Below are 14,279 nucleotides of genomic sequence, written 5' to 3' on the forward strand. Positions count from 1 at the left end.
AGCAGGGAATAAGACAGTATAAAGGGAAGAGAAAAAAGAGAAAGAATCGCAATGCAGTGTTAATCCTTATGGATAAAGGTTCTCGGTCTCATGGAACTGCACATCTAGAATTCTAAACCAAGGCTTAACCTAGTGCATACGTTTGGAGAGGTACTAAGCTCATGGTTTCCACCTTGGTACATGCCAGTTACCTTTGTTTTGTTTTATTATATCCAGATCGTATGAGGCAGACATCTTTCAGATGTCCATACATCTTCACCACTGGTTTTAAGTACTCTATAACTTGAGTACTATCATGGGGGGGTGGAGGGGGGTGGGGGTGAATCCCAGGCATAGTTCTACAGACACAGGGGAGGAACAGCAACTGAATAAATAAAGAAATCTTGCNGAGCCTGGAGCCTGCTTCGGACCCTGTGTCTCCCTCTCTCTCTGCCTCTCCCCTACTGCCACTCTCTCTCTCCCTCTCTCTCTCAAAAATAAACATTAAATTATTTAAAAAAAAAAAGAAGAAAAAAGAAAAAACAAACTTCAATTTACAATAAGCATTTAATTTTTAAATGCTTAAAATTTTTAAATGCTTTACTCTTTAGAACTTTTCTTGTAATAAGTGTTCTTAATGTTGGGTCTATGGATATGTGTTATAATTAAGCAAAACTTCACATGTATTTTCTTCATTAGGGTGGAAAACTGCACAGCTTCCATTAGATTCCCAAAGGGGTCCAGAAGCAAAACAAAGTTATAAACCACTAACTTACATAATTACCTTGAAAAAAAAACTTCTAAGCTATTGGGGAAGGATGTTATTATTATACACAATTTTTAGCCTAGGTTTTCTTTATTCAAAAAATCTGATATAGGGGCACCTGGGTGGCTCAGTCAGTTAAGTGCCTGACTTTGGCTCACGTCGTGATCTCCAAGTTTGTGAGTTCGAGACCTGTGTCAGGCTCTGTGGTGACAGCTCGGAGCCTGGAGCCAGCCTCAGATTCTGTGTCTCCCTCTCTCTCTGCCCTCCCCTGCTTGTGCACATTCTCTCCCCCCGCCTCAAGAATAAATAAACATTAAAAAAAAAAAAAAAACCTGATACACAACACTCTGAGTTGTATGCACCCAAAACTACAACCATTCTTTCGCACATGAATTATCTGCAGTAAATATAAAATCTCAGACTATTTTCCTCACCTACCCAAAGACTGTACTAAGAGAAGGAAAATACATTGTAAGTACCAAAATTCAGCAAATTTAGGAAGCACAATTCTTTTTAAGCATACGAATGTCTGAACACATTTCAAGACCAAATTCAAATGACCATGACACTGACTGGTTTCCATCATCAGCACTACTAGTGCTCTCTTGGAACAGTTAGAGCAACAGTTTCCCCCAAGCTGATCAAATGCCTGAATGTGGTTAAAGTCACAGGTTTTCTGATCATAAAGAAGTATGTCTCACCTTGTTTAACCCATGCCCTCAAATATCACTCTTAAATCTTCAATGTTATTTGAAATTCTGAATATAGTTCTAAAACCAAATCAAAAGTAGAATAATTTTAGAAGTTTAAAAGTTTGCTCTTGAAAATTTTTACTTTGTATATTAATCACGTGGTATCAATGCCAAACCTTGTTGTCGGCTTGCTAGCCACAAGCTTCTCTTCCAGGTCATGCAGAAGAGTACACAAGGAGTCACTTTCAACATCATGTTTATTATGTTGCTTTGTTTTGAAGTGACGCCATGTTCCCTGGGGATTCTCATGCCACCCGTGGGGCTGACGGAGGGAAGATACGCCCATGGGCCCATCCCCCTTGAGGTTCACGGACGTGCAGGATTCTATGGCCATCTGTAACCTGATCAACGGACTTTGGGCCTAGGCAATGGCATGAAACTTCATTTTACCTTCACAGCACCCAGGCTTAGGAGTTAAAAATAGTTTAGGCCATATTGGCATGGGTTATTTTTATCTGGAAAAATAGGGACTAGTAGCAGCCCAGTAAGCACAGAAAGGAATGCTGATCACAATAGGACAGAAACCCTCATGAACTTTCAGAAACTCTTACTGTAGTTTTAAAAGTGAGATGGAAATAAGGGGAAGCAGGGTGAAGGGCGCTGTGGTGCAGGGCAGGGCGGCTGGGTCCGACTCACTAAGTGTTCATATGTATGAAAAACAAAAACCATGAATAACAACAAAAGGTGCTTTGAGTAAGTCAGAACACTATAAACAGCCCCTCTGTCCTTCTCACTTTCTGGAGAAGATACATCAGGAATACATGGTGTACAAAGTTGTTGAGAAAAGAGATGTCAGTGGAGGCACAAAGTTCAAGGAGATATTTGGGGATGGGATTTGAGCTAGGTCTTAAAGAATGCAGAGGATTTAAATTGCTAGAGCAGGGGTGTGGGGGTCATAAACCAGTGAAAGAATTCACAGACGTGCTGGGCAGAATGAGAAGGGCAGCAGGGAGAAAACAGGCTGGCAGTAGTAGTGCTTGTTTGGCAAAGAGGAGAAGCGAAGAAGACAAAGGGACACGTGGTGCGGGCGTAAACAGTCAGTGAGCATTACATGCATAAGAAGCAAACCGTCTCCTTTAAATAAAACTCAGGAGATGTCCGAGTAAGCTTTCGACAGATGTTGGTGAATTTATACACGATGGATACAAAGAGTGTATTAAGAGTGAATGAAGGAACAAATAATAATGTTGTGTAACAATCCAGGTGGAAAGTGATCAAAACCTCAATCAGAATAGTGCAGTGGCAGCTGGAATACAATACTTACTGGATGCCTCTGGATGTCTCACGTGACGTGACGAGCATCATGCAGCACGGGTAAGACAGGGGTCCCATCCTCAAGTGCTCACACTTAGGAAGGGAGCCCCACCATTGCAGAAAGTCATCTAGCACTGATAAGAAGTGTCACGATAACACACAGGATAGAATTGTAACTCTGCTTAGCAGAAGTGGGGCAAGCCTCAACTCACAGAAACCCCCACCACCACCACCTTTCCACACAGGGAGAGCCAGGGAAACGCACAGAGGTGGAAAGTGAACGCAGGTTCAAGGAACCTGCCAGAAGGCTTGAGTGGCAGAAGTAGAAAGTTTATTAGGTGAGAAATGATCTTTTAAAAAAAAAAAAAAGTTCGTATGGCATACCAAGACTTCGGGGGAAACAAAGATTTTCAAGCAGGATAATGATATGATCTGTGTTTTGGGAACGTAACACCAGGACAGAATGGACTGGAAAGGAAACACACAAAGAGGAAAAAAATAGACTTCTGTAATAATCTAGAGAGAGAAGTTTGGTCTCAACAGGACAGTGTAAATGGAAACAGGAACAAGACACGGGTAGAAAATAATTTTTAAATGAGCAAAATTCCCATAGTCATAAAAGAAGGGATGTTCGTTCTTCTGAAACGTCGTGCTCTTTTCAGGCCTGGAGACTTTCGACGGGCTTCCTCCACTGAAATGGACTGAGCCGCTGGACGCCTCAGTCTAAATCACTGCTTCTTCCGAGAGACCTTCTCTGACATGCAGACCAAGTTAGGTCTCCTCAAACAAGCTCATGTGGGATCTCGAACTTCCCCTCAACCTCCATCACACACGGGATTGCAGGCTCAAGGTTGTCTTCCCCTCGAACAATGAAACTCCAGGATGGCAAAGAGAATGACCTTGACTTGCCTAGCAATGATCCTGGCACATACTGGGGACTCTGTAAATAGTTGTTGAAAACATAAATGCAGTTCACAGACAGGACCAGTTTTAAACCTGATCCCCCTCTCTCTCCACCGCATAGCCTCACCAACCCTCATGCCCTCCAATGGGAAACTTGGAGGGCACTTCAGTCTTGATCACGCTGAGTTGGCAGTACTTTCAGAACATCAGGTGGAGGTGTCCATTAGTCCTTGGCAGATGCCAGGGTAGACACAGATCAAGGAGTCTCTGACAAATCCTACTAGCTGAAGTCATGGTGTTCCTCTCCATTATTACAGTTACAGTCAATATAAAACGAGCACTAACTGATCATCTGGTGAGCTCCTATCTCATCTATCTTCAAACGAACATTACTGAATTAGGCACTACTAACTCCTATTATACCAATGAGGAAGCTGATGCTTTAATTGTTAGAAAATGTGCCCAACTAAAATCAGAGCACAATTAAGTAGCTAACCCAGGGTTTGAACACAGGCAAACTAACCTAAGAACCTGTGCTTCCCGAGCGCATCACGGTATCAGCCAGGGAGAAAAAAAGCATTGACTAGAGCGAAGAGAGAAGACGAACCACAGACCGTGAAGAACAGTAACATTTAAGGAGCACACACAGCAAAGGAAGAAACAATTTAAGAAATGCATTCACACCCTGTGTAATTCCTTCCCCTTGAGCGTGGAATCAATCTCCTGAGTTGCTGCTAACAAAAGAATCCAATCCAGTACAGGTGATGGGTGTCTCTGTGGTTAGGCTGCGAAAGCCTGGGACTTCCGGCTTGCTAGGGCGTTCTTGGCTTGCACGCTTGGATGACTCAAGCTCCATTTTGGAGAGACCCACACGGCAAGGAACTGAGGTCCTCAGTCCAAGCACCCATGAGAAAATGAATGCCCCCAACACCCAGAGAGGGAGCTTGGAAGCAGACAGACCCCAGTGAAGCCTGGGGAAGAGAGCACAGGCCCTTGCCAGCATCCTGAGGGACAGTAAAGGTGAGGATGAAGCTAGGCTGTGCCCAGATTCCTGATTTTCAGGAATTGTGAGATAATAAATCTTTTAAGCCACTACATTTCGGGGTGGTGTGTATGTAGCAATAGGCAAAAGAAAAGCATAGAAACATAAGATGTTTCAAGATCTTCCTACCTGTGTCTTCTGACAGTGGTGAGGAGAAAACTGAGAACTGAACTTCAAGAAAAAACTTTGAGGTAGCAGAGCCTCGGTGGCTCAGTTGGTTAGGTGTCCAGCTTTGGCTAAGGTCACGATCGCGCAGTTCATGGGCCTGAGCCCCATTTCAGACTCTGTGCTGACAGCTGAGGCCTGGAGACTGCTTCGGATTCTGTGTCTCCCTCTCTCTCTACCCACTCATACTCTCTCAAAAATAAACAACATTTTTTAAAAAAATAACTTTTAAGACATCTATTTCAGAGGAAAAGTGCCAAGAAGTCAGAGGAAGGCACAACAGAAGGTAAAAACTGCCTAGAGCTAGAATGAAGGATAAATTATAAGACAAAACTATAGACTCTGAACTTCTAGTTACCATTTATAGATGAGAACTGAGTACCAATACTGAGAAAAAATTCAGATGCATTTGTTTTTGATTACTCGAAAATCCTGATTAGACCTTTGCAATTAATTGTCTAGATTTGATATTTTCTATCTAGGTTTTATTACTTAGTCCTAAACTGAAGTTGTTTGAATTAAATTGAAAGTATAGATTTCTGAATTCTATAAGCTCATGTTGCACTCTTCGGGTTTTGAATTTTTAAAACCAATTTCATACACAATAACCTAATGTTTATCTATACTTCTGTGCCCTTCCCTTACCCTGGAGTCAAAACCAAGGCTTCAAAGTCCTGGATACAGTATTTTAATGGGAACTTATCAATAAGGAGATTAGAACTATTTCTCTAGCATCTTTTCAGACCACTGAATATGGTCCCCAATCTACCATAAACATATCCCCTCCTTACTTACTATAGGAAGCTATCACATCGTCCTGTGATCTCTCTATGTGTCGATGGGATTATTTTTGACATTTTATTTTCCTTCTAGCTCTTCTCAATTTTCTACTGTAGTTTGATTTTCAACAGCGTTATTTACATGAAGGTCTTTTATTTCTGACTTTATCTGGACATTTAATCTAAAATCTATACTTGTCTCTCACACCGAACCATTCAATTTTCTCCAGTACTTCCTTAAACTTTCACAATCTATGTAATTCTTTGTACGTGATTTGTATCTATAAGCCATCGTAAGTGAGCAGTTCATGGAAAAAGGCACAACCAGGCTTGTGGACGGCTCCAGAAATGTGACAAGTTTTCCCGCAGTAATGCCTGCAGGCAGCCCCCGCCATAGGGCTGACGGGAGCACACGCTGTGCAAAGCAGCCGTGAAGCTGCTGGAGAAGAAAAGACGGGCTGTAAGGTCAACAACAGTAGCAGCAAGCACAGCCAACTTGAAGGAATGTGCAAAAGAAGAGCATAGAACTTTTTTCCGTAGCTCTGGCTGCACAACAAGTGTCAACAATCGGCTATAAATAGAAACCGAAAAAGTGGGGCAAGAGAAGAAAGGCAGAAGAGTTAGGGCAAAACAAAATAATAATTATTTCCTTCCAATGCTCAAGCCAAAGCCCTTGGAGTCACTCTGACTCCATCCTTTCTTTCATACCGCGCATCAAATCCATCAGCAAATCTCACTGAAACCACTTTGAAAATAGACCCAGAATCCAACCCACTTTCACCGTGTCTGCAGTGACTACTCTGATTTGAGCCACCACCTTGGAGGGCCTGCTCCCCTCCAGTCTACTCCCACCCAGCAGCCCCAGACAGCTTTTAAAACAAAATCTCCAAGGGCCTCCCCATCACCGAGGATAGAACCCACCATCCCTGCCTACCAGGCAAAATCCTACATGAACTGATCTCCCTTCCTCTCCCACCACTTCCCTGACTGCAGCTCTTACTGCAACCCCTCCCTCGCTCTGCTACATCCACAGTGCTCTCCTCGTTTTCCCAACACACTGAGCACGTTCCATGTCAGGGCCGAGCACACTGACTGCGTCAGGGCCGTTGTATTTGCTGTCTGTCTTTACTTGTAATGTTCTTGCATGGATCCATATAACCCAGGTCCTTGCTCTGTTCAAGTGTCTCCTTAAATATTGTCTTACTACTTTAGGGATCCTCAGAGAGTACCCCATTTATTTTTTTGCCTTAATATCTGCCTTGTCTATCTTCTGCCTTAATATCTGCTATCCAACATGTTATATATTTACTTATATGCTTGTCTATTGACGGTCGGTCCCTCCCCACCTTTCAAGCAGAACTTAAGCCCCATGAGAACAAGGGATTTTTGCTGCTGTTCAGGTATTCCGAGCTCCTAGAGCAGCAAAGGGCTCACTTCATATTTGGTGAAAGAAAGAATGAAGGAAAAGATTATCAAAATAGGACTCACAGGACAGGAATAAGGGGGAACCAAGGGTACATACACTTTGCTTTGGTAAAGAAATGGGATTTGGGACATCAAATAAGGAATATGAGGTCTCCAAACTCATGAAAATATTAGAGTGGTTTCAAGAGCAAGGAGAGACTACAGATACTAGATATACCACAGCCCTGTGGAAATAGAACTGTGAGCTGGTTCTGGGAAAATGTGATAATGAAGTACAAAACATCCCAGTAAAGGTGGCAGAACAGTTCCGAGTTTGGACCAGGAAACACAAGTGTGAAAAAAAACTAGTTTAAAGGAAGACTGTTCGTTTTTGTTTTGTCTTGTTTTTTTAGAACAGAAAGCTTAGAGCTGGACTAAGAGTCCAAGAAAAGCTTTAAATATGGTTCAATAAATGACAAGAATGCCATCCTACAGTTACAGTGTTTCAAGTACAGAAACAAAGGCAGAGTGGAAAAGGAGTCAGAATGCAAGCATGGTAGCAAAATGCAAGAATAGTAGTAAACTGCATCCATGAAACCCATCTAAGCATGGGTTCAAACAAAAGGGACGCTGCAAAATTTGGTTTCACTTTAAAGGTCTAGAGCAAAAAATGGAATAGGAGCAAAGCAAAAAATTATATAGGAGCACCTAGGTGGCTCGGTCAGTTGCACATCCAACTCTTGATTTTGGCTAAGGTCATGATCTCAGGGTTGTGGGATCAAGCCCTACGTGAGGCTGTGAGGCTCAGAGCCTCAGTGCTGACAGCAAGAAGCCTCCTTGGGCTTCTCTCCCCTTCCCTCCCTCTCTGCCTTTCACCTGCTCACATGCTCTCTCTCTCACACAAAGTAGGTAAATAAACATTAGAAAAAAAAAAAAAAAGATTCTCTCTTTCTGCCCCTCTCCTCCCCTTATGTTTTCTCTCTCTAACAAACAAACAAAAAACAAAAAGACTAAGCTGATAACATCTACCTAAAGGCACACCGGCAAGGCACAGGCTTCAGAAAACACTGAAGATGAATGAAGATAGATTTGCAGTCTGATAGTGGGGGGAAAAAAAGGCAGGGGGTGGGGGAGGAAAACAGGGAACTAAGGAACGTGTAAATCAGAAATGCACAGTGGAAAGATAGTTCCTACTAAGGAAACATGCGAGGATCAGCCTGCTTCAGGAAAATGGCCTGAATGGCCTGAAAGTTAGAGGAGAGAAAAGAAGGTGAATAAAGAACATCTAGGGAAATTAGGGAGGAATGAACCAAAAGAGGAAAATTTTAACTAGAAGGTCAGACACAATGAGAGGAATAAAAGGAGAAGAAAAGAGAAGTTTTAAATGTTCCAGGAATTCTCAAAAATGGCATAAAATACACCAAAATTAGCTAAGTAGGAATATGTCCATTTTCCATGAGATGCAGCATATAGCTGCAGATGTAAGAATGAAGTGGATCAAATGTCAGTCAGTTCTGTCAGTTAGAAGCTCTATGGCCTTGAACAAGTCACTTAACCTCTCTGGGACCTCTTTCCTCTGTTTAAAAAAGAAAAGTATGTGTTGAGGTGGCAGGGGGAGGCAACGGTCAGATCAAAAATGGGTGATCATTCTTGGTCTCTTCCCCTCTGGGTTATAAGTGGGGAAAAGACAGGAAAAGCATAGAATTCTTATGGAATGATTCAGAAAAACTGAAAACTTTTAAGATGAGAAGAGTAACAGTTAACAAAGGTTTCATAACCATGATTTAAAATTTTAAAAGTGCCTTTATATGCATAATTATATGCACTCCTCACAGCAAGCCTGCGAGGCAGAAAAGGCAGGTATGATTTAACACCACTGTGCAAATGGAGTCACTCACTGAAGCTCAGAAATACTAAGCAAATGGCTCAAGGACACAGAAATAGTGGCAGATCCAGGAGCCCAGCCAGACTGAACCACAGCACAAAGTCCACCATCCTTCCACGTTCAGATGCTGTCCTCCTGTGTGACTACGGTCTTGTGGGATATTTCTGTAGCTTACTAGGTAATAGATAAGTGAAGAATTCTCTACATGCAAACAAAAACCCCTTTTAAAGTTTTTTGTTTTGTTTTGTTTTTTTAAATTTTGAGAGAGAGAGAGTGCAGGCATGAGTGGGCAAAAGGCAGGGGGTGGGGTGGGGGACAGACAGAGAGAGAAAGAGAGAGAGAGACTGAAAGAGCAAGAAAGAGAGAGAGTGAGAGCAAGAGAATCCTAAGCAGGCTCCATGCTGTCAGTGCAGACCCCAACACGAGGCTCAGTCCCATGAACCAGGAGATCATGACCTGAGCGGAAATCAAGAGTCAGACGTTTGACTGCCTGAGCCATTCGGCACCCCCAAACCTCTTTTAATATAAAATAAAATTCCTTGGGGGTGCCTGGGTGGCTCAGTGGGTTAAGTGTCTGACTTCCACTCAGGTTATGATCTCACAGTTCCTGAGTTCGAGCCCCACACTGGGCGCTGTGCTGGTAGCTCAGAGCCTGGGGCCTGCTTCCCAGTCTGTGTCTCCCTTTCTCTCTGCCTGTCTCTCTCTCTCTCTCTCTCTCTCTCTCAAAAATGAATCAACATTAAAAAATTTCTTTTAAATGAAATTCCTTTAGAATGAAGGGAGTTACCTTATATGAGAACTACATGTAAACTAACTCACCATACAAAACACTTTCCTACGAAGTTGAACTGGATTCCATCACAACCTACACAGACCACTCTTTCAGTCCAAAGGTATCTCTTTTAACTGTAAAGCACTACAGTCATTACTGCAGCTGCCCTGTTTTCAACCCTTCTGCATACGGAATAACGGACTTTGATCTTTAAGACTGATACAGCTATTAAAACATTAAACAGGCTGCTCCTCTTTGTGCACGGTGGATGTCAAGAGTACAGAGAAAAGCGGCAGAAGTAGATTGAGAAGGAAGTTTTGTTTGTAACATCTAGAAGAGCTGTCACCGTCACATGTCTACGGTAGTGATAATAATCCCCATCCCATTCTTTGCTCTAAAAGCCATAATTGGCCACGGCAGACTAACTGCCGACACTCATGAAAAATCTCAGATGTGTAATGGGCTTCTTCGCCTCAATCTACCTGATCACTCCCTTAAGGTTGGGCATTTCCCCGTGATCCCAGCGGGTCTGTGCTCCTTGTCTGTCCCCACCCAAGCCAAGGCACCTATGATTTCTTAGAGCCCACAAATCAGCAGAGACCCTGATTTCTTCCGGCTGAACACCACGGCCAGCTGAAGAAAGGGTGTGAGAAAGGAAATGGGATCAAAGGTCAGTCTGAAGCAAAAGAGGGGGAAATCCCGAAAAAAGGGCCAGAGAAAGTGGAAACTTGCCGCTGGGTTACATCAGTGTCCTCGCGTATTACTTCATTCTTACCTTCAGTTCCTCTTTTAAAGCAGTTGGACAAACAGTGGGCCAGATAAGCATGAGTGAAGTAGAAACTTGGGGGAAATCAAAGTCTCACGCGGAATGAGCCAAAGGCCAATATACTTCATCTGATTATCAGGCCTTCAGACACACAGAGACCACACGGAGTAGATAATAAAAATATAAAAGGACATCGGAATCTTGGGCAGAAAACTTCAATGTAAGTCATGCTGCATGATTTTCCAATGAGTGCGCGATTCTCTGACACTCGCTTTCCTAATCTACACACTACAAAGATGGATCAACAATCTACCTCTTTTGCAGAGTTGCTATGAAGAGGTAAGTGAGAAAAACACGACACGTTTGACGCAAGTTAACTTTTTAAATCACTCTAGTGTTGTAAAGAACAACATTCTTACTTGAAGACCCTCTTTCCAATCCCATTTTGTCCCCGTATTCTGCCCCTCTTACAAGTTATGCCGAAATGACCGTCGTTGAAATGGCTAACTAACTACAAAGTGGCTTTTCAGATACTGAACTAAACATCTGAAGTAAGCATTGTGCAGTCACCTAATAAAAATTTATGGAGCCCAACCATAAAGTACACTTATTCACATACAAAACTAATGCCACCACTGTCAATAAAAGCTATCAAATTTAGTTCCAGTAGTGTGCTAAGTAATCTACATCCTATCTATATCCTACCCACATGCACTGTAGTAGAAAAAGCCTGCGGCTTGATATCTGAAGGACCTACATCTGAATCCCAGTGAGGTTATCCTAAGTGGTAGGCCTTAGGCAAGTCAGCCCTGAAATATCCTCAAATGTAAATCAGGAATACTACTACCTACTTCGTAGGATGAAGATTATTGAGTTCATGTCTGTCCTGGGCTTAATCTGGTGCCTCATCCACTGTGGTGGGTCAATGCACGGTGGCTAATAATCCAACTGCCTTCCCATTCCCTCAAAGCAAGATCTTTGGGGTTTTTTTTTTAGCAATACTAGAATTACACGATTAAACACGCTTAACAAAACCTGGCTCAACCAAATACAATGAAAGGGATTCCCAACAATCACAAACATATTTTCAAATTGTGCCCTGAAAACCAACGTGAGCAAAATATCCATCTGAAGAGTTTAGAGTCTGACCTTCCTTCAGCGAGTCCTTTATCATATTCTCATACGATAATACGATGCAGTCAAGCGATTTAAAACCTCAACTACTGTTCCCTTCAGTCACTGGGACGCCCGAGGAAGGACGTGTCTATTTTCTAACAGCCTCCCCCTGATAAGCAACTTGTCTAACAGCTAGGCTGACTACTGTCCCTTCCCTGAACACAGGTGAAAACAGGGAAAATAGGAGAGGGCTTAGGTTAACTCGGAAAGCTAAATTAACTAATGAGAGCAGATCAAGGAAGATTTCGAACATTAATATCTTCATGACTTCACCTTAACCTTATGCCTCAACTAACTACTCTGGTCAGTCTGCAAAGAGCTGTGTTAATATTCCTGCAAGCTAGTTCCTGTCCCGCTCTACGGTCCGTGACTATATTCAGATCTGATCTATGACAAAGTTTTTAAAAAAAAAATATAAACGTAATTCTCATTGGAGACCAAGACTGAGGTCAAATCAGGCTCCTTTTTCTCTTCCAGCTTAACATTAGTCAGTTACTCATTTTTTTTTTTCAAACTACACGACCTTACGACAAGTGCCTTCATCCACTAATGAAGCGGCAATATACAAATTAGACTTGGCGTTGTAGTTCCCCCCACAAGATTCTCACCTTTAGAACTTTCCTCATTGCCTTATGCTCAGCCTTTCAGGCAGCCTGAGAGTCACCCGTAACCACCGCTAAAATAGATGCCCTGACAACACACAAAAGAACTAGAAACAAGAGTGAAGCAGGCGTGTGCACACACACACACCCGTGCGCACGCACACACACACGCATGTGACAACCTCCTAAGACAAGCTCTCAAAACTCAAAAAATCAGACCGAGATTGATGGTGGAGGAGGGTGGAGTGGGGCGGCCTGGGGAAGAGCTGGATACAAAGAAAAGATGAAGACCTGGGAAGTGAAATGAAAAAGAAGTGGACGAGAGTATTAAGGAGGGAAGAGTCTCCCGTTTACCGTGTAGAGGAGGGAAAAGGGATTAGGGTAGGTACGAACCAAAGAATCTGTTGGGGAAAAAACAAGAGAAAACAAAGAGATTCCACCAAATTGAGACTTGAGAACGAGCCCTCCCTCCAGCTCCAATTCCGTGTTGTTGTTTTCTTTCCAGGAAGCTACAACACAGCTTTTTCAACAGAAGGATTATACTAACAAAGCAAATAAAGGAAACCTATGCTAAAAATGTAACCTACCTACACTGAAAGGTCTAAAGACGGAAATACTTCATTCTCCGTTTCCTAGTGGGTTTCAAAGCAGAAGGGACAGGGAGGGGGGAGAGAGCCACGGGAGAGAAGGGAGCAGCCAAGCTCCTCCTGAATACGGGGAGTCTTCTGCCTACATGCCTATTTTAAATATATCTTTTCGTGGTCGAGTTGGCACATTCTTACACTGAACACAGCGTTCCACTCTGTAAACCAGAATCTGACCACCGGCTCCAACGCCACAGAGAACTGAAGAGCACATGCAGACACAAGACATGCAGAACCAGCTTTTGCTTCGGGCCCTACTCTAACATCCCCAAAACGCGGGGCGGGGGATCTGAATCGACTAACACTGCAACGGGGGAAAAAAATGACAAAAAAAAAAATAGCAAAGTGAAAGGGAGTTTAGCCACCAAACATGCACTCAGAGAGGTTGGTAAACGGGCTGTTAAGTGGAAAACAGTGAACCCAGAGAAAGGAGCTACCTAGATAAGCACCTATTGTACGGATTCTATCCTTTTTTTCTTATGGGGTGCCACACAAGAAGGAAATGACTTTTGTACCGGACGAGCCATGCTCCTCCGCCCTGAGCGGCTCGCGTCGCCGGGGAAGGGGGCTGCCCGCCCAGTAAGGGATGTCCAGCGCCACCCCCTAGCACTCACTTACTTTCGTCCGGCCATTGATTTTGTAGTTGCCCAGCTTCCCGTTACAGTGGCGGATCAGGTCGTCCATGCTGCTCATGAGCAGCCCGATGGTTTCGCAGCCGGGCTCCTTGCCCTCGATCCAGGTGATCTTATCGCCTCGGATGTCCTTGGACGAGTCACTCTTCTGGCTGACCAGCTGCCCGTCCGTGAACTTGCCGGTGTCGTGCAGGGCGCGCACCTCGTCGCCGATCTGCTGCCCGGTCTCCTTGCCCAGGAAGTCGTCCACCACACAGATGCCGTGCTTGTTCATGCACGGCACGATGTACTCCAGCGCCAGCNCTGCTGGGGAGAGCGGCGCCGAGCGGGGGCCTAGAAGATGGCTGCTATTTGTTTAGGGCCCACCCGGTGTGCTCTAGGCGCGCCCCAGTCTACGCTGCAAGGTGGCTCTCGCCTGGTTTTGCTTTTTTGTGGGTTTGTGTGTGTGCGCGTGTGTTTTGCCTAGGAGGAAACGGAAATTCAGAGAAGTAAAGTAACTTGCCCAAGGTCACGCAGGACTGGGACTGAATCCAGGAATTAGACTCTGTCAGATTCCAAGGCTGCTTTCCCCATTACACCGACACGACCCCAATTTCGAGGCCTGAAATGGTTAAAAATAAAAATGCGTATTGCCACGGGGTTCATCTAAGCCCCTGTGCCCCGATTGAGCCACGTGTAAACGTACTGAAATTTTGTTAACTGTTTTTTAAAAACCCATTTCGAAGTCCTGTGAAATCTTGCCAGGTGTCAAAACTTGT

General features: G+C 43.7%; 1 protein-coding gene across 3 annotated transcripts in view; it reads right to left on the reverse strand.

Annotated features, from left to right (window-relative positions):
- Window positions 1-13,817, reverse strand: part of EGLN1 (egl-9 family hypoxia inducible factor 1) — a 57,032-nt gene extending 43,215 nt beyond the window's left edge. For all 3 annotated transcript variants that reach the window (XM_077751645.1, XM_077751644.1, XM_077751643.1), the window contains exon 1: window positions 13,508-13,817. In XM_077751645.1, the coding sequence (XP_077607771.1) occupies window positions 13,508-13,795 (288 nt within the window). In that variant the 5' untranslated portion in view covers window positions 13,796-13,817. The remainder of the gene's footprint in view (window positions 1-13,507) is intronic.
- Window positions 13,818-14,279: the final 462 nt, after the last annotated feature.

Source organism: Crocuta crocuta, unplaced genomic scaffold (assembly GCF_008692635.1).
Source record: "Crocuta crocuta isolate KB4526 unplaced genomic scaffold, BGI_CrCroc_1.0 scaffold59, whole genome shotgun sequence".
NCBI classification, from domain to species: domain Eukaryota; kingdom Metazoa; phylum Chordata; class Mammalia; order Carnivora; family Hyaenidae; genus Crocuta; species Crocuta crocuta.